Genomic DNA, 19,084 nt, shown 5'->3' with positions numbered 1-19,084 from the left:
GTAAATGGAATTCGCGATATACTGAGTTTGATATCCAAATTTTAGTCCAATGTATATTTTACGAAATGCGTCCTGGGTCTACAGACAGGTACTGTATGGGCGTTTTGGAGTCACTGACTACCAAGATAAAAACATGGAACTAGAGATAATTCACAAATACGTACCTCTGTCTGATCAATATATACATCTCCAAACCACTCTATCTCATCGCTGTATATGTATCGGCGTAACCTCCGAGGGATTTTCCTTATTCTGAAATATCATTATTCAAATAACATTGTTGGTAGTTTAAGTGTGATGCGATATAATAGAATATACATTTGGTAGTGCCGGTTTATTGGTCTCTGTGGTATTTCACGCTTTCCTTCAAATTTCATTATTCAAATACCTTTGGCAGTGGTTTTTACGCGTTCACTTACCGTTATATATCCCGATTAGGGAATGCGTGTGTGAAGTACGTCGGGTTTGTACCGTTATATATGAACAGTATATTTTACAGATACAATATAACGGATTCATTTCACGTACAGTTTGACACATTTTGATAAGTCTGCACTTTAAATATACACAGCTAGTATAAGATGGAGGCAAAATTACTCAAGGGGTTTCGCGATATTTATATAAATATATAAAGCTGGAGAACTATTGAAGTGAATTGTACTTTACTGATCCGCTAAGACTTGCTGAGAGAAATTTTATTGGTACGATCGACAACAGACTAAAGCACTGTAGGGGACAAGCCGACGTCATCGGTTCTATGCTTGCGTGTATGAGGGTTTATTTTTTCTGTTCTGAACCATAGTCTCTGTTTGCGTCAATTCCTCTCCCATGCCACCAATTACTTGTGTAAGTAACTTTTCTTCATGGAAACCCCGCCCACACAAAGACCTCTTACTATTGTCATTGGCCGCCTCTACAATTACAAAGCTTTTAGGCCTTAATTTAATACCACAGTTTCTCAGCTTGGTTTGAAAGTATCACAAAAAAATTATTCTACAACAGTAATTTCATTCTAAGTGACAATTAAGCCTATTTTAATACGGATTACGGGGTGTGCTGTCATGAGACAAAGCATCCGACAAAAACATGATGTGGTATTTACACAATTCTGAACCGTATCCTTTAGAATTGACTAATAGTATACTACAGTTTACTTATACATGTGTAAAAGAAGAGAGTATCATCTCACCTTACTAGCTAAGAATAGCGAAAATCTCCCTTTAGCCTAGTGTTAGCCTAATGTTAGGATGTTTACCTTGAGAGCGATAGGTCGCAAGTTCGATTCCCGGTCTGGCCGTGCATTTTTTCTCACCTCTTAAATTTAGTGCCAGTGACCAAACCTTGTTTAGAGTGAGGTGAATACTTAACAAGGGGATACCCGAATCTGGGTTGTCAGTTAATAGGCTTTCGGGGTCGAAGACTTAAAAGGGAGGGAACAGAGTAGCGGAACTGGACCAGGTCGATCATCGGCGACCAGTAGCTCAATTGGTAGATCATTCGGCTGAATGTTCGGATGTCCCAGGTTCGAACCCTGGTCTAGCCGTGCATTTTCCCACTCCTCTTGCACATGTATGATGTTCACCGTTGCAAACAGTTCAACCGCAGATCACAATATTTGCATACGAGGACTTGACGTTGCCAGGTTTCTGAAAACGCGACTAGCACTGCTATGTTGATTGACTAATTAGTGCATTGCTTTCAATTTGTGTACTACATGCACTTGTATGCATAGGAAGTCCTATTATATGCAGCATATCTGCAAATGAAAATGAAATCCTAACTACAATTTTAAGAAACAAGAGATCTATGAACGAAAGGCATATTTACAGGGGTAGCCATATTGTAAAAGTTGAAGACGATACCACCAGGTGTTCCGGAAGTGAAAGCTACTCCAGCTTTACTGACGTCACCAGCAACATAATGATTGGTTTAAGACAAACCCAATAATGCCCAATTTTTTAACTCGAGAACAGGAATGTTGATATCGAACCTCCTCGGTCTAGGAAAGAGCATTCATCCTTATAACGTATCTTAGGAAACTGGATACATTTCAAAATATCTTAGCGTTATGCAATAACTACAGATCCTAAAAAAAAACATCATGAGAGGTGGTCTACATATTTTGATGATATATATTACGTTTTATTAAGGTAAATCTCTTCACACCTACTAAGCTTGATATTTATAGTGTATCGCTTGGTGTGTGGCATGTGGCACGTGGTTTAGAGGTGATTTGATGAAAATGATGCCTATCTAAATAGATAATCAATGTTTCGCCAAAAACCGATATAACGCGTGTATTGAGAGTAAATATACATCGGATACACATATTAATAATATCTTCGTTGAGGTCTGCTTGAATGACATATCTAATGGTTTTTACAGTTCAAATCTATTTCATGGCATTTTGCGGATTGGTCGCCAGTAAGACTGCAAAAGCTGCCAGACATTTACAAACCAGTCAGTCTTGTTTGTACGGCGTTTTACGTGTAATATTTTTGTGAAGATTTATTGATATACCACTGGTGTCCTGCTGAAAATCAACCTCTTTCTCAGCAGTGAGCAAGAACGTAAACCATCTTCACATGGTAATAGCAATAACGAACAATTAAAAGTGAACTCGATGATACAATTGTCTGGATGTTACGTAACGTAGGTGCTTCACATGCCAACGCCAAGGGTAATCTTATGGAAGAGATACATAGACTTTCTCTTGTGAAGATCGTAAACATATGGGATATCAACTCTAAGTTGACCGAATATTGAAAACTTTTGGTAAACTAATTCAGGCATTTGTTTCCCATGTTAAACTTGTGTTTGGACCGATTTTCACATGAAAGTGATTTTCATGACACAAAATATATAAGAACATGTAAGAGTATCAAGTGGCCAATTAAATATTCTTATCGATATTGTAGCTTTAATTAAGTAAAATTAACATTGGTAAAAGTTACGCATTGAAATATATAACGAACTAAACAAATATACAACAAACATAAACAACAAACATAAACAACAAATATAAACACCAAACACAAGCAAGAAACATAAACAACAAACATAAAGACAAACAACACATCAACACAAAAAGCGAAAATAAATACAAACAACAAATGTAAACACAATTTAACACGAACAGAAAGCATAAAGACCAACAACATATGAACACAAACAGTAAACATAAACATAAACAACAAACGTCATAATCAGCAGACATAAACAACAACACATTGATACTTTAATTACACGATGCACGGATTCTACGCAGCAAATACAAATAGCTTTTATACATGTAAGTATCGCTAACAAATGATCCACAACCGGATTGTATTTCAATGTACCAGTTCATTACGGAGTCAAAATAGCATCTAGGGTTTATTGATGAGTTTTCGCCAAAATTCGCAAAACAACTGATGTGTGTAGTCGACTCTTTCCTTGATTTCTAGAAGTGAACTGTCCTTGTCTTGGTATTGTAACAGAGTAATCAGTTTGACAAAAGATACGCTTAAAAACAACACAATATTAACCTTGAGTCTTTTATTGTAAACAATGTTTGGAAATGTGTTTAAGCGATCGCAGCTACCGAGGCTTATTGATGTTTATATGACATCCACCATCATAACATGTGTTTACTTTAAAATATAATTGATTTTACATTCTCTAATTAACCAATATTTTATTGTCTAACTTGGATGAAGATACACACAATAGTGTTCGTTATTTTAATCCCTACAATTAACATCTGCCTGTGTAATTCTAGAGACACTTTATGTACATATATCAATATTATAATACATAGGAAAATTGACATACAGTCGTGGCCGTATATATTAGTTTATTACATCCTCTAATTAACAGTTATAAATAGCATCTTTCAACAAGTAAACAAAACTACATATTGCTTATAAGAATGTACATTACACAAATTAAATGTTCGCATTCCTAAATATCGACTCCACGGGAGTATACATATGGATGCCATATCATGGGAACCCTATGTTTGTGCTGTCGAGATGTTGGATCAAGTGAGAACATTTTTCAAGTTATTGTACAACTTTATTACTGATGGTATGCCATTTTTATAACTCTCAAATTTTTCAGCTGTTTTAGTTAATAGTTTGTTGTGTGACCTCTTTGCATTTTTTTGTTTTTTGGTTTTTTTTTTATTGGTTTTGACATTTGGTGATATGAGTTAGGTTATGTCATTATTACGATAAAAAATGGTCATAAAAAACATTTTCACATCAAAATTGGCTTGTTGGTGTGACTGATCTTATTTATATCGCCGCATTCTTCGTAAGATATTTTACCCCTGTAATTTGGTGTATATTAGGTTTTTCTCTGGTGTGATAACATACTGTCTAGATTGTATTAAATTCACATATACTTTGTTAATCACGATGGGCCCTGAACGGACTAGGTGAGAGGGCTAACCGTTGATGCATGATAATTCAGTTGGATAAAATCCAGGTAACCTCCGCATTTGTCCACACATCAATCAAAATTATATACGCTATCAGGGCTGACCTTTAACTTCACATTCTGTCACGGTCTAACTTAAGAATGGAAATGTTCTGACCAAGATTGAAGTATTTATGTCTTATCTACGTTCAACGGTCATCCAACAGGTTACGGACCTAGCAAACCACTAATCCTGTGGTGTCAGTGTAACATAGCGCCCTGTCAGAGTCCATCATGACGTATGCGTACACTTAATTTATATAGAAGAGCGAGCGTTTTATTTAGGATCATTTGAAAATAATTTAAATTAATGACATGCAAACAAAGGGATTTCTGTTTACATTGACCTTTAAATTAATTTATAAATTGAAATCCTGGTGGTCATATTCATGTATGAATTATGTGTTTATGTTTATATATGGTGTGTAAATGGTTGTTTGGACAACTTAAAGATTAAACTGTCAGTGAAAATAATATACACAGCATAATTTGTTTCTTGAAATGACGTATTATATTATAGAAGTGTTATCCGGTACATTCGTCCACTTACCGTCAGTTCCTAATTTGTCAATTTTTTAAGGATGGAATAATCATGAAATAATCAAATGGTGGCATTACACTAACATATGGAAACATTTTAGGAGGTATACAATGTATAGGCATGCGTGAAAAGTAGTTACTTAAATAGTTCTTAACGGCCCAGCATCACTTTAAAGGTCCATTAGGGCCCAAAACAGATGAATAAAGTGGGCTAAAAATGAAATAACATTAAACAAATGAAACATGTAAAAAGGTAAACATACATTGGTACACTAACAACAGTTTAATATGAAAAAATTGCTATTGTTAATTAAATCTTGTGACACAGATCGGCATCTTTCAGAGAGTTAAACTTTTCGGTGATGTTATAACAGTTTCGAAAAGTACTTTTAGACTTGCCATGCTGTTGTAAAATCTTTAAAAGGAAGAAGGACGTTATATTGTTTATAAACCCAGTAATACCTACCAAATATATCTGCTACAACATAGATATTAGCTATGCGTTCCGCATTATCCCGTGGTACATTTTGTAATGTATATGACTTAAAGAGGCTTGCCCGCAGAGAGATCAGAAAAATTGGCTAATAGAAAAAGATTTTTTACACATGACAGATTGTTGGAATTGTTGAGTTTTTCATTTTATTTTCCTTATAAAACGCTGAAAAGTGATATTAAAACCTCATTTTTTAAATATTTATTTAATCGCAACCCGCAATAAGTCCCCGCTATAAAGTGGAGTCTAATTTGATTGACACATCAAAGAAACAAGCACGTGCACAGTGCCGCACAGTGATAACTTCAAAGGCAGCGGCGATTTACAAAGAAGATTTGCCGTTATATTCCATACATTTCCCTCTCAGGTTGAGTTTTAAAACGTCTTTTAAATACATATTCTGTAATTGTTTTCAAGAAATAAAGCCGGAAAGCCTCTAATTTTGTCACATAGAAACGTGTACTGAAGTTTATTTAGTGATCGGAGATGTGCCGTTTACCGGTCCGTCTGCGGGTAAGCCTCTTTAACTCTTGTGTTTTGACAGTAATAACAACTATATGTCTATATCATTGTACATTTCAGGTTGTATGGCGGAAGGTCTCGGAAGATTTCCCACTATCTATAGGAACACATATGTATGCTCCGGTAGATGAGATGTCCGTGGACTACCGACGCTCAGGCAAATTTAAAACTCGCTGGGATCTTATAATAAAACGAACTGAACCAAGACATTCCGGGAAATACGAATGTCAGATTGTTACAAAAGGACTGAAAACATATCATATTAACCTAATAGTTCTACGTAAGTATTCTTTTACATTTTATTATACAGCAATGTTAAATTAAACCTACTTCATGTCTCCGTATATACAGTGGTTATATCGCTGATTTACATAGCATAAAAAATCTCATTTTGTTTTAAAGATTCATTCAACATATTATGCCCAAAATAAAAGACATGTGTAGCTCGGTATTCATGTTATAATTGTATCGTAATTGAGCGTAAAGATCATCATATCTAGCGATTTAACTTAGTAGTGATAACATACTATTCATTCAATATATAGTTATTTACATTTCTCATTAATTACTTCCCCAACACATCATGATCTATATACATTTGAACGTGATCTAAAATACTAAATAAGAAACGATTGCGTAAATACTTGTTATTGTGACGTCATCATCGTGGCCACTTGATTAACATGACGGCAATGTTTGCTGTTCCTTGGATGCATCCGAGAGAGGGTCTCAAATATTCCTGCTAATCTCACTTAAGGCTAGCTTTAATAAACAACGTTCCTCAAGACTCTTTTAATATCTTTTATATTTCTACAGCATAAGACATCAAAGAAAACATATCCGTTTCTTATCATAAACATATGCTGCATATTCATCTTTTGTATGTTTCAAACACGAGCTATGGTTTTGATGTAATTGGATTGATACGCAGTTTTACTGTTTCGATAGACCGGTATTTATGTTTTATTATTAATTACAATACCCCAGTCATAAAGAGATTTACAACAATAATGCCTAATCCTATCAAAAAGTGCCTCTGCACCGCTTTATCACAGCAGCATATCAGACGTCTTAAATCGGATCACATATTTTATCATTTATATCAACTCCGTTTTAACGTTTTATGTCTTTAACTAGCGCGTGCGTACCTGAAAATAAAAACACACGTTCCTGCAATACTACCACTGTCCACAATACTGCTCACATTATAAATTTTGTCTTTGTTTTAGCATCTACAAAACCACAGCGTAAAGGTAGGTAATACTTAAATTACTTTATAATGCCTATTTTACAAGTGAATTGGCCAATCAATGAACTGAACATAATTCATAATCAAGATGTGGCATATCCCAAACTACTCCGCGATGGAGAATTACTGAAACATGCACCACCAAAAGCTGTCGTTAACTCTTAAAGATGAATATGGATCAGTCCGTCTAGGTACAACAGTGCACACTCGATCAAGTTAATAACAATGCATTATACATTGGCATAGCTATTGCAGAAATACAAATATTTCGATTGAAAATGTTTAATATGAAGATGACGTAAAGTTGAATTTCATGTGAAATATAAAATGATGGTTGTTCAATGTACATTAACAATACCTTTGGTTTACCTACGTACCTTACGCACACTCTAGCTAGACTGCAATAACTTGATGAGTGACCAAATATGTTGCACCCTTTCCTGACTTACCCTAGTTCTAGTATAGAACGTAGTTTGCTACCCTCCCTTACTAACATTTAAACTCGCAGCATACTGATACAGAACATTTTATGGGTCATAGTTTTTATCAAATCACCCAATGACTTGGATGAAGATACACATACTAGTGTTCGTTTTCTTAATCCCTACAATTAACATCTGCCTGTGTAATTCTAGAGACACTCTATGTACATATATCAATATTATAATACATAGGAAAATTGACATACAGTCGTTGCCATATTTATTAGATACAGAAAAAAAGAGCTTGTTTTGTATTGTTTAACGTCTTACCAACAACTATGGCCATTTGGTGACGGCCTCCGCTGTTTGCAATGCGCATGCGTGTGGTACACGAGCGCGTGCGTTGACAGGCTATGGTATATCTCTTTGTTATGGCGCGAGTACATGTACTACTAAAACATATGGCCTAAAGACACCAAGCAGGACACCCAACTCGGTCACATTATACTGCCAATGGACGAACCAGTCGTCCAACTCCCGTAAGGCTGACAGCTAGGCAGGAATTGAAAGTAGAGACTTTGGTATGACGCGGCCAGGGAACAATCCTCATGGGGCGAACGCTCAACTTCAGACCAAACGTGAGGTAATGTCAAGGGAGACATTAGTCAGAGGAAAATTGTTAGAAAAAAGTGAAAGAATACGATCCTTAATATTTAGTCGCCTCTTACGATCAATGCAGTAGGGACAGCAGGTACAATTCTTACGCCCTATCATCAGGACATTGAGCATACCGTGTTTTTATGAGGGGACGATAACTCGATTTCATATAATATAATACAAAATAAAATTTCACTATTTGTTTCTTTTACACTTTAACTTTGTTTTAGAAGAAAGCATCATTAATAAGTAATGTATCAGTAATGTTTGGATAGAAACATTCCATTTAGATGTGGGAGGTAGTGTTATACACCTAAGTTGATGTATTACAAAGCCGACAGTAAAGGACAGACACCAAGTTTATATGGTTTCAAGCGCGAAAAAATCTATAGTTTCTCATAAACCATCAGAACGTGGTGCGCTTCTTAGATAAAAGCTTTCAAGATGCCGGTCATAAGTTTTCATTAGGCGTTCGCTCTGACGATTCCGTGTGCATGTGGCCGAGACACAGCGATTATGTAACGTCTAAACGAATGTGTATTCAAAGTACGCGACCTTGGCATAAGGATAATACATATAAAACTCTGTAGATAAAGCTATTTGCCCTTTGTGTTATCTCGGCCACTGCATTCATTGTTGTCAGTTATGTGTGAAACACCAAACTTTCACTTCTTCGAAACACTTTGTTGTCGAATTATCAAGATGCGACTAACAAATTCAATGTCTCTTTTCTACAATTACCTACTGATAACTGCACGTGTGCAATAAAGCTTGCGAATAAGAGTTTACGGCAATACATTGCTAAAACGGCCTGTAGTATAGATAAATGTTTGAAACAATGGACATGAAAAAACCTCTACCGTTCTTGTCAGCTTCATAAGGATATATAATGATTAAGTTTTTGTTCCAACAAGCAGTGGTATATAACAATGTTATAACAAATAATATACATGTATCTACATTTAATTTACTTATGTTTAAAAAAACACTTTTGCATTACAATCACAATAACGATTTATATACACACGCTACCAATTGTCTCCCTAAGTGATATTATGTTGTTGTTTTTAACACAATTAACAGTGTGTATGGTTAGCTTAGCACATTTCCTCTGAAAACACACTAACCACTTCATTTTACTTTCCGCCTACTACGACACCGTCAGAGTAATTTTTAGTACATTTCCTTGTTTTTTAACAAACATAATTAATCTCTCTCTAATACCACACAGGCAGTTTATTAAAATTAAAAAAAAAATAGCTATGTTTAACCCACTATAATACATAGTGTCATTCATCTAGAATACATTACTAATTATAGTTTAGCTAACTCTACTACAATACATTTAGAGTTAGTTAAATTCATATCTGCCCTTGGAATACACACTAACCCTGCATTCAATATCTCCTGTTGTCACCGCAAATAACATTACAGACATGTCATATAATTACGTTTTAAACGGACCTCACTTACTGGTGCGAGTTTGATTTTTCAGTGTGTTAAAATGCCCGTTAACCTACAACTAACCAATACTAACCAAGTGATGAATCAATGCCACTAAGATACCTCCAGTCAACAGCTGAATACATTTGATTCACTCATTTCTTTGCTACTGATTCATACCAATGTTTGTTTCGCAAACAGAAACCCGTTTGCTTGTTTTATCATAGAGTTTCTCGACATGTATTTGTCATATTTTATATTTTGTCTTATCGTAAAACTGTTGCTATACAGATCACACTTCCGCAAAACATCACGTGACGGCAGAGGAATGTGTTTATGTGTCTTCATCACTTTGAGCATGGTTCAATAAATCACCGTTATCTTTCTCAAACCTTTTGTCCTGTAGTTCATTTATCACTTTTTCTGGACATGGGACGCATTCTGTTGTAATATAATGAAACGCCATTAATGGTTTCCTGTAAAATTACCTATCTGTCTTCTTGTTCACACTCTATATGAAAACACATGTCAAAACTGAGGCTTTCTTAATTTAGATTTACAAACATCAATATTATATAATATTTTATAAGTCTGGTGTGAAAACAAATGAGAATTTAGTGGGGGTTTTCATACATGTTTGAGGAGCATTCATTAGATGTCACTTTTTTAAAATTTAACCTTGATACACGTACATGTATAAAGATTAATATGTGCAGGCCCCAACCAGCACTTAATTTACCTAACATTATCAATTATGACCCAGGTTTTATTACTTCCTTTGGTGTAATTCATATCTAAAATAATAACGAATGAAATACATAATTTACTGGTACATTTTATTCATAAAAATATGTAACACCACATGCAAACGCTATCTTGATCGATGTATAGTACATTAAATAAATTTACATATATCAGCATACGTTGTCTCGCACTCACAATATTTCATAATTATACTACTTTATACAATAATTTGTCTGATTTTGCAACTTTTTCTATTAACATGGATGTGCTTAAATAAATGGCATTGCTTTTTTGTCACTATCTTATTAACGTTCTCTCCGCATGTAAATTAATAGAATAATTTCCCTAATTTGAGGGCGTGATAGAGAAAACTCCAATCCTAGGGATGGTAATAAGGTTGTCTAACTTGAGACTTTTTTGAGGGTTTAACAATCAAGAATATTATCCCAAGGTTTGGAGATTTCTTTATCGCATCCTCAAGGTATGGAATGATTATTTTTCTCCCATCAGACTGTTTTAACTTGGCAATTATTCTAATATTGAAAATATATATATATATATCAATGTGGCACAATGTTGGCGCGGTGCGGTTGGAATGTTGCCGTGACGTCATTGCTTTGTTGCCTGATGTCATTGAATTATTGCGGTGACGACAATTCATTCTTGCAATAACGTGCAATCTGTCATATCATAGTAAAATTGACGACGGACCCGTGAACGATGGGAGAAATAATGATTGCATGACTTCATCAAATACTTGACAACGTATCTTATTTATACAAAAGAAATGATGATAAACATTTGATAGCAACGTTTGTTAACTGACTCTGTTACATTAATTGATGTGATAAATTCCATTATCATATCAATGTTTCATCTGCCAAACGTAAAAGAAATAGATTCAAAGTAAAATGCATGCAAATAAGACAAAATACTGTATGCCCATTTTGAATGCGTGTTGTAATTAAAAAATCATTAATTTTTTTTTTGAACTGTTTACGTTATGCTTGCTCGAGTGCACGTGCTGATCTCTACTCTGGTGTTTAATTATCTTTTGGCTGTTTGTTATACTGTGCACAATGTGTTTATTACTGTTGACTGGAGAGGCTACTAGGTAAATTGCCCAAACATATGGGAGAACATTCCTTTTTGAAATGAAGCTACTGCTTTCAGGGCAAGAAAAAATTCACTCCACTTCTGTCGAGGAGGATGCGACGGGAGGTAAGCTCAATCCAAAAACACTATAATGAAACCAAATGGTTGAACATCTTAAACACGACAAGCTTAAAGACTCGTAGGGAAAAATAGCAACCATATTTGATGTACAATACAGTGCATACGGCAACAAGGAGTCCAAATACATACACATTCTGATATATGGTTCCATTATACTGTTCAAAAACTGGGGGGGGGGGGGGGGGGGGGGGTGTTATCTCTTCAAAGTTATACATTATAGACAAAGCATATGCAGGTATATTGTATACCCATTGCTTAATCGATTGCAAATGAACATTAGCTTCTGGGAAAGTTTTAAATTTGCAATAATCATGTGTTAACATGTCTTTTCATTGTAATTATAATTTTTGTTCCATTATACAGCCAGGTGTAAATATGTTTTTTCTGCATACAGTTAGGTGTTAACACGTTTTTCTCATTCCACCATACAGTCCGGTGTTAACACGCTTCTTCTTATTCCACCATACAGTCAGGTGTTAACACGCTTCTTCTTATTCCACCATACAGTTAGGTGTTAACACGTCTCTCTCATTCCACCATACAGTCAGGTGTTAACCCGTCTTTCTCATTCCACCATACAGTCCGGTGTTAACACGCTTCTTATTCCATCATACAGTCCGGTGTTAACACGTTTTACTCATTCCACCATACAGTCAGGTGTTAACCCGTCTTTCTCATTCCATCATACAGTCCGGTGTTAACACGATTCTTATTCCACCATACAGTCCGGTGTTAACACGATTCTTATTCCACCATACAGTCCGGTGTTAACACGTCTCTCTCATTCCACCATACAGTCCGGTGTTAACACGTCTCTCTCATTCCACCATACAGTCCGGTGTTAACACGTCTCTCTCATTCCACCATACGGTCAGGTGTTAACACGTCTCTCTCATTCCACCATACAGTCCGGTGTTAACACGCTTCTTCTCATTCCACCATACAGCCCGGTGTTAACACGCTTCTTCTCATTCCACCATATAATCAGGTGTAAAAATGTCTTTCTCATTCCATGTTACTGTCAAAGTTCCAACGATTGTCGAGTTCCACTTATCAGTAAAACAAGGGGTTGGGGGAACTTATTCAATCACACGTTTAGACGATTATCATATTCAATGATATGTCAACTCTTATCCCATTTTGCTTCATAGTCAAGTCTTACATGTATCGCGTTTGCCTCATTCCACTTTACTTTATGATGAATTGTTGACAGTAGTGTTTAACTCGGTTCCTTTATCAGGAAATCCGTCGCCCTTGTCTGATTCAACCACATCAATACAATCAAAGGCTAACATGTTTTTCTTGTAACTATTAAGCAAGCATGTCATGACTGTTCGATTGAGTATACTGTCAAAAGCCGGCTCATTTGTCCCATTTAGTTATAAGATAACGTTTCACCAATCTCTCGTTTGATTTCCCTCTACAAGTAGTGTTAAACAAAAAGTTAGTACATTCACTTGCCGGCTAAGCTCTACATTCAAATGTTAACACCTATATCTGGCACAATTCCATAATAAGTCCATCAGGAAAGCGGGATGACCAAAGGAGATAGCAGAATACATAGTGTTGCTGTCAGTAGTAATAAAAATCACTGTCGGTACACACTTCATCCATAATAATTTTATCTAGGGATTGATGGTATCTGTCCATTTGCAATTCGAATGATAACATTTCAGAAATTACAAATCGCTAGTAACACAATTGACAATTGCTGTATGAAATGTATTCTCTGCTTCATTGCACTAGTGTCAAATTTGTTTTCCTCACTTTCCTTTCAGCAGCTATAGAGATATATGGTGCAGTATTTATCAATATGTACCAAAAGCTTAATTTGACATGTAATGCGACCGGGGTTACAAGGGCGCCATCGGCGGTCGACTGGTTCCACGACGGCCATATTATCAGCTCAAGCGATAAAAAATACGCCAAGCGACTGATGATACTGAACAAAGTCCCCGAAGTACCAGGACGGTCACTCATTAGTACACTCATCATAGAAAGATGCACGGATGCCGACAAGGGCAATTATGTGTGTCGGAGCTCAGATCTGGACACGACCAGTAAAACAGTGCATATTTTAAGCGGTAAATATTTGATTCATAAGCATTACATCATAAAAATAAGACTTTTTTATTTCGAAAATGATATCACATTTCTTCTACGTTTTTCACCACAATTTATCTATATAAATATATATATATTGTTTGTGTTTTGTTGATCATGTCTCGTACATTGTGATACTTTGTTGCTATACCTGGTGGCCACCTTTTATCTGTTTGCTCTCCTCATTTGCGGAACTCACGCTTCGTAGCTTTGTGTGTGTATATATAGTATGATGGAACAAGCAGACAACTAAAGATGAAACAAATATTCCTATCCCTGATTTATATAAAATATTTGGTATGATTTTATCATATACAAACCGGAGCATGAATATACAAATAGGGTTTAAGCAATGAAGGGAGAAGCATTTTACAACGAGGAAATAAGACATCCACCGATATTGCTTAGATTAAATCTATAATTTTAAATGTACTTAAATGTAACTGTACTGTTAAGCGTACCCTAACGCGTGTTGCTATTCATTAATGTCCTGGTGGTCTCGCATTGTTAATATAGGATGATGAATAACTATGACATTTAGTACATTACACAATAGTATTGAAATATGTAAGTTAATTGTCATTTATGGCTAATTTTTAATGCATTGGTTCTATTTATATATGCATATCTAATGAATTAATTATATTTTTTTCCATTCCATTTCCTTTTTGCTGAAGCAGTGGAAAAGAATTTAAAAAAGCGTAATGATGATAAAAAGGGTAAGACAATCGGCGGAGACAGCCCCAATGACGGTAGGCAATCCCGTTCTGGTTACCACGGTGGCTTCCTTGTCTTTGGTATTGTAAATCGTGCAAGTCCTAAAACAACACCTTACCAACAATCAAGATTTTTTTTTTTTCAATTAGAAACAAAACCTTACGAAAACAATGATGAACAATGAGCAATAAATAACCATTGGCTTTCATCGGTATTATATTGTCAGATATCGAAATGAAGTACGTGAAATGTATTTTGACAAATTAACAGGTACGATACAAAATTGATTGATGTCTACGTTATAGGTAATTACTCAATCCATGAAAATTAATAACACGTAATGTTGTTTTTCGAATTATAAATTTACTTGTGGTAACCTAATTGTGATTTCCACCTGGTAACAGTTGCTCAAAGCCTCCTAAACTTATTACCTTATCTTGTTCATGTGTTCGATGATTCTTCACAAAGATATCCATTTCTGGGAAATTCCGAAACTCAATCAAGACCATTTTGAATTTGAATATTTTGTATTTATATGAATGTGGCTTTGAACGACTTTGACCAGAACACCGTCTTTATACTTGACCTTTAAACTTTGTTTCTATCACCTTATTTTGTATTTTTGTTGTCACAATCATTCACGATCTTTTTGTATTTGCTTACCTCTTTCTTGTTTATTATATGAATATTAAAAAAGTGTATTTTATAAAGCCTTATTTGAAAAAAACTTGGTCATAACAGTATATTGTTTATGTAGTATTAACAATATAATTATGGTAATTTGATAAAAAAAAATAACAGATAAAAGATGCATATGTACTAAATGAGGTTCATTATATCCATTATCATGATTGACAAAATATTATACCTCTACAAATTTCAGACAGTTTTTGTTCTCTTGTTTTTCAGATTCGGAAGCAAATCCCGAATTGCAGCGAAATACAGTAAGGGGAAATAACAGTGTACGCCAATTGCACTCTTTTTCCGTTTTCCTAGTGACATTATTGATAGGTCTGATATCGACCATCAGGTGACAAGTCAAATAGGCTCATAGTATCCGCACGCGCAGTGGATTTTACGCGGGAACTTGGATTTTAGCGACAAATTCTGATACAACTGTGCCTTAACTACATCAATTCCACGAATCTGCCTGTTAATTATGCTGTGAGTAACGATGGGAATGACGTCATCATTCAACAGGCTTGTTAAAAGATTGAACATAAATTGGAACGAATAGGGGACTGAAGTTGTGTAATTGTTGCTAGGGACAACGCCAGTGATACAACTGTACTATGTAGTTAGACATGTACTTGGTATATGTTCTTTACACATCACCTCCTAAAAACTGATAGGTCTTTGTAGAGTCGTCAATATTTGACAGTGTATATAGTGTAACATAAACATGTAAAGAAATATATATATGTGAAGTGAGTCGTGAACTGGTTGTACATATACGGTAGACCACACTACACGTGGTAAAGATGTACATTTGTATATAATTATATTTATTTACATTATATATATATATTACATATATATATATAGGAAATGAAATCCACAACACGGCATATGTACGTACCAATCAATAACGTCTACGGAATACCGACATAGCGAACGATGCAAAACTAGCTGCATGCTAGTGAAACATATAACTAAACGTATTTACCAAAAGGTTCAATGCAGATAAAGAGATCTGGATAACAATGTCTATATTTTATACGAAAAACAATCTATCATAATTAAATGTAAACTATGTCGATCACATCTGGATAAATACCAACGCTACAACAGGACCGGACTTCTATTGGTGAGTTACGTGAACTATATGAAGTTTTATTCTAATGAATGTCATATTTGTAGTTAATATGGGGGGAAATCCGCAAATTCTTTACCATTAACTATGCCGATCAATATTTCGTCTTCAGATCGGATGTGCTGTCGTGGTTATGATACCTTTTAAGAAACAATCGTAATCGTTAGTATCATTAAGTATCATTAATGAATAGCTTTAGCAATGAAAATGCACAAACCTACATTTCCACTTGTAGTCAATGATGGAGTGTTACTCACTACAGGGCATTTATGTACATTGTTACGATCTTACGAATCCATTCCGATATACTGTTTTACAACGACGGGTTTATACATGTAACGTTTCTTTTTTTTCAGTTGTCTTCAATCGCCGGATAATGCTGATCAAAATATTTAAGGGCATCGTTCTGTTCACTGATAGTAAAAATTGCTCCAGGTTGTGAATAATGTTAAATAACAGTATATTAAACTGTATAAGTCCACGAAGACTGATGTTGGTATATTCGAATCCTCATGTAATGATACTAATATATTTTAATGTGTAATTGGGGACAGAACGTTCGTTACCTTAATGGGTTATTGATAAAATACCAGAAAACATAGAATCTCTTTACATTGAAAACCATCTCATTGTTCCATACGTATTTGATTCATGCAAATTTGCGTAATATATGGTAAAGATATTTGATTCATACAAATTTGCGTAATATATGGTAAAGATATTTGATTCATACAAATTGGCGTAATATATGGTAAAGACATTTCATTCTAGTTTGATTCACTTTATAGTTACATGATTCAATTCATCACTCGAGAGGATGAAATCATTAATATTATGTGTCCCTGTTACATGTATATACGTATAATGATATCTACATTACTGGATAAGCATTCCATGTCTACAAAAGTATCCGAATTGAAACACAGATGGTTGTAAGATGGATTCACCTTCATTGTGTATGAGACTACGTGTGATCGTGGTGTACGGGTAGGATTAATTGTTCTGAGTGAAAAGTTTGAGTATGCAAGGTATTATCAAAAGTGTGTGTTTGCTGAGTAAGTGATTGAAACATATTTAGTATTGTTTCAACTAAAATAATATGTATTATTTACGTATCCTAGTCAATTTCTTGCTCACAAACGCAAAAGAAGTAATGAAAGTAAAACCCTTTCAACGTTTTACTTAACAATAACACAGAATCTTTTCTTTTTTTTTCGTTTTCTTTTAAATTATCTGTCCCAAACATGTCTCAATGAACATTTATTTTGCACGCAAGGATGCATTGTTATTCCATTGCCTTCCAATGTAAACATTTACTCTATATCATCATTTGTCGTTGTGTAACGGAAGGCAGTTGATGTTAATTGGGGCATTTCTGCTTAAGACGTATGCGACCTTTTTTCTCTTAAAGTAATGAAGATCGTGAAATAAATATTTTTTGCTGACAGCCCCACATTATAATCACAATGCGACAGTTTAACTTAAGCGACATGCGTTTTTAGAACATTTTGTTAAAAACAAACAATTATCATTATGATAGCTTTGCCCTGTGGTAGAATGTACATGGTATGTATTACGAAAACAATAGTATTTTTTCTATCTGCGGGTTTTGACAATGAACTACCTGGCACATGACATGATTGTATCCATACGTAATGCGATGCCATTCTTCTTCGCTGAATGCGTGTATTTTTTAATACATTTATTTATAGCATTCATATTGTGATATTAAATATTTAGTAAGCCTTTTACATTTACATTTTTATGTTATTAATTTTAAGGAGTATTTAAGTGATAGAAATAGCACGAAAATAAACAACTTCTTCCTTTTAGAATACAAAAGTAAATATTTACTATCTCGATAAGTTCATATTCATATGCAAAATGGTATGTTTTAATGCAATGTTTAAAATTCAAATTAATTTACAAAAAAATATACTATCGGCTATCGTCTACATAGTATTGATTGATTGTTATGTAAATACTTTTGACTGTAGAAATACATCAACTCTACGTGGTATAATTAGTGTACCTCAGTAAACCCTTTTTGCGATTCATTCATTGTAAATAAAAATATTCGACTTGAAACAAATAAGAGTTTCATTTTAGCAATTTCGAAAGTCTACTGAATCATCCGCCATGACCATCCATGTTCGTCTCTTGTTTTGTGTGACGATTTGTTTCTAACATGTTATTTGATACGATCCTAAGCTGACAATAGACCAGTGTAGGAAATCATTGTGTATAATATCGGTAATTGTGTATTATGATCACAGTGAGATCTATCCAATTAGTCTATTATCTGTGTATGTTTACTTAAACTATTGTTATCTGTATAAACTGCTCCATCAATATACCACTGTTGTCTCATTTCACCATCATGATCACAAAAGTCTGATATTGTGTTTATTGCATCATAATTTCGTCAATTAAGTAGTGACGTCATAGTTTTTAACGATAAGACATGATGACACCATTGCCGAGCTCTTGGACCGTACTCTATGATCCTAAGCATACGCATGTAGGTTATTATATCATTTTTTCATTGTCATATATTATTATTACGTCGCATTTATTTTATTTGTTTAAATCAAAGAGTTATTTATTGTTTATTGTGACAAAATAAAAGAGCAAGTGTTGACATTACTCCAGTGTTTGCCTTGTGAAAGCAGTCTTATCATGAA

General features: G+C 34.6%; 1 protein-coding gene across 9 annotated transcripts in view; it reads left to right on the top strand.

The window, feature by feature from the left end:
- LOC117334131 (fibroblast growth factor receptor-like 1) overlaps positions 1-18,857 on the top strand; it is a 285,047-nt gene extending 266,190 nt beyond the window's left edge. For 3 of the 9 annotated variants that reach the window (XM_033893590.1, XM_033893595.1, XM_033893591.1), the window contains 7 exons: positions 6,077-6,296; positions 7,246-7,269; positions 11,705-11,752; positions 13,546-13,851; positions 14,548-14,622; positions 15,497-16,394; positions 16,757-18,857. In XM_033893590.1, coding sequence (XP_033749481.1) covers positions 6,077-6,296; positions 7,246-7,269; positions 11,705-11,752; positions 13,546-13,851; positions 14,548-14,622; positions 15,497-15,621 — 798 coding nt within the window. In that variant the 3' untranslated portion in view covers positions 15,622-16,394; positions 16,757-18,857. The remainder of the gene's footprint in view (positions 1-6,076; positions 6,297-7,245; positions 7,270-11,704; positions 11,753-13,545; positions 13,852-14,547; positions 14,623-15,496; positions 16,395-16,756) is intronic. The other 6 variants (XM_033893593.1, XM_033893592.1, XM_033893594.1 and 3 more) reach the window with 6 other exon arrangements.
- The last annotated feature ends 227 nt before the right edge of the window (positions 18,858-19,084 follow it).

Source organism: Pecten maximus, chromosome 9 (genome assembly GCF_902652985.1).
Source record: "Pecten maximus chromosome 9, xPecMax1.1, whole genome shotgun sequence".
NCBI classification, from domain to species: domain Eukaryota; kingdom Metazoa; phylum Mollusca; class Bivalvia; order Pectinida; family Pectinidae; genus Pecten; species Pecten maximus.
Note: the sequence above shows the minus strand (reverse complement) of the source record. Positions and strands in the feature narration are given on the sequence as shown.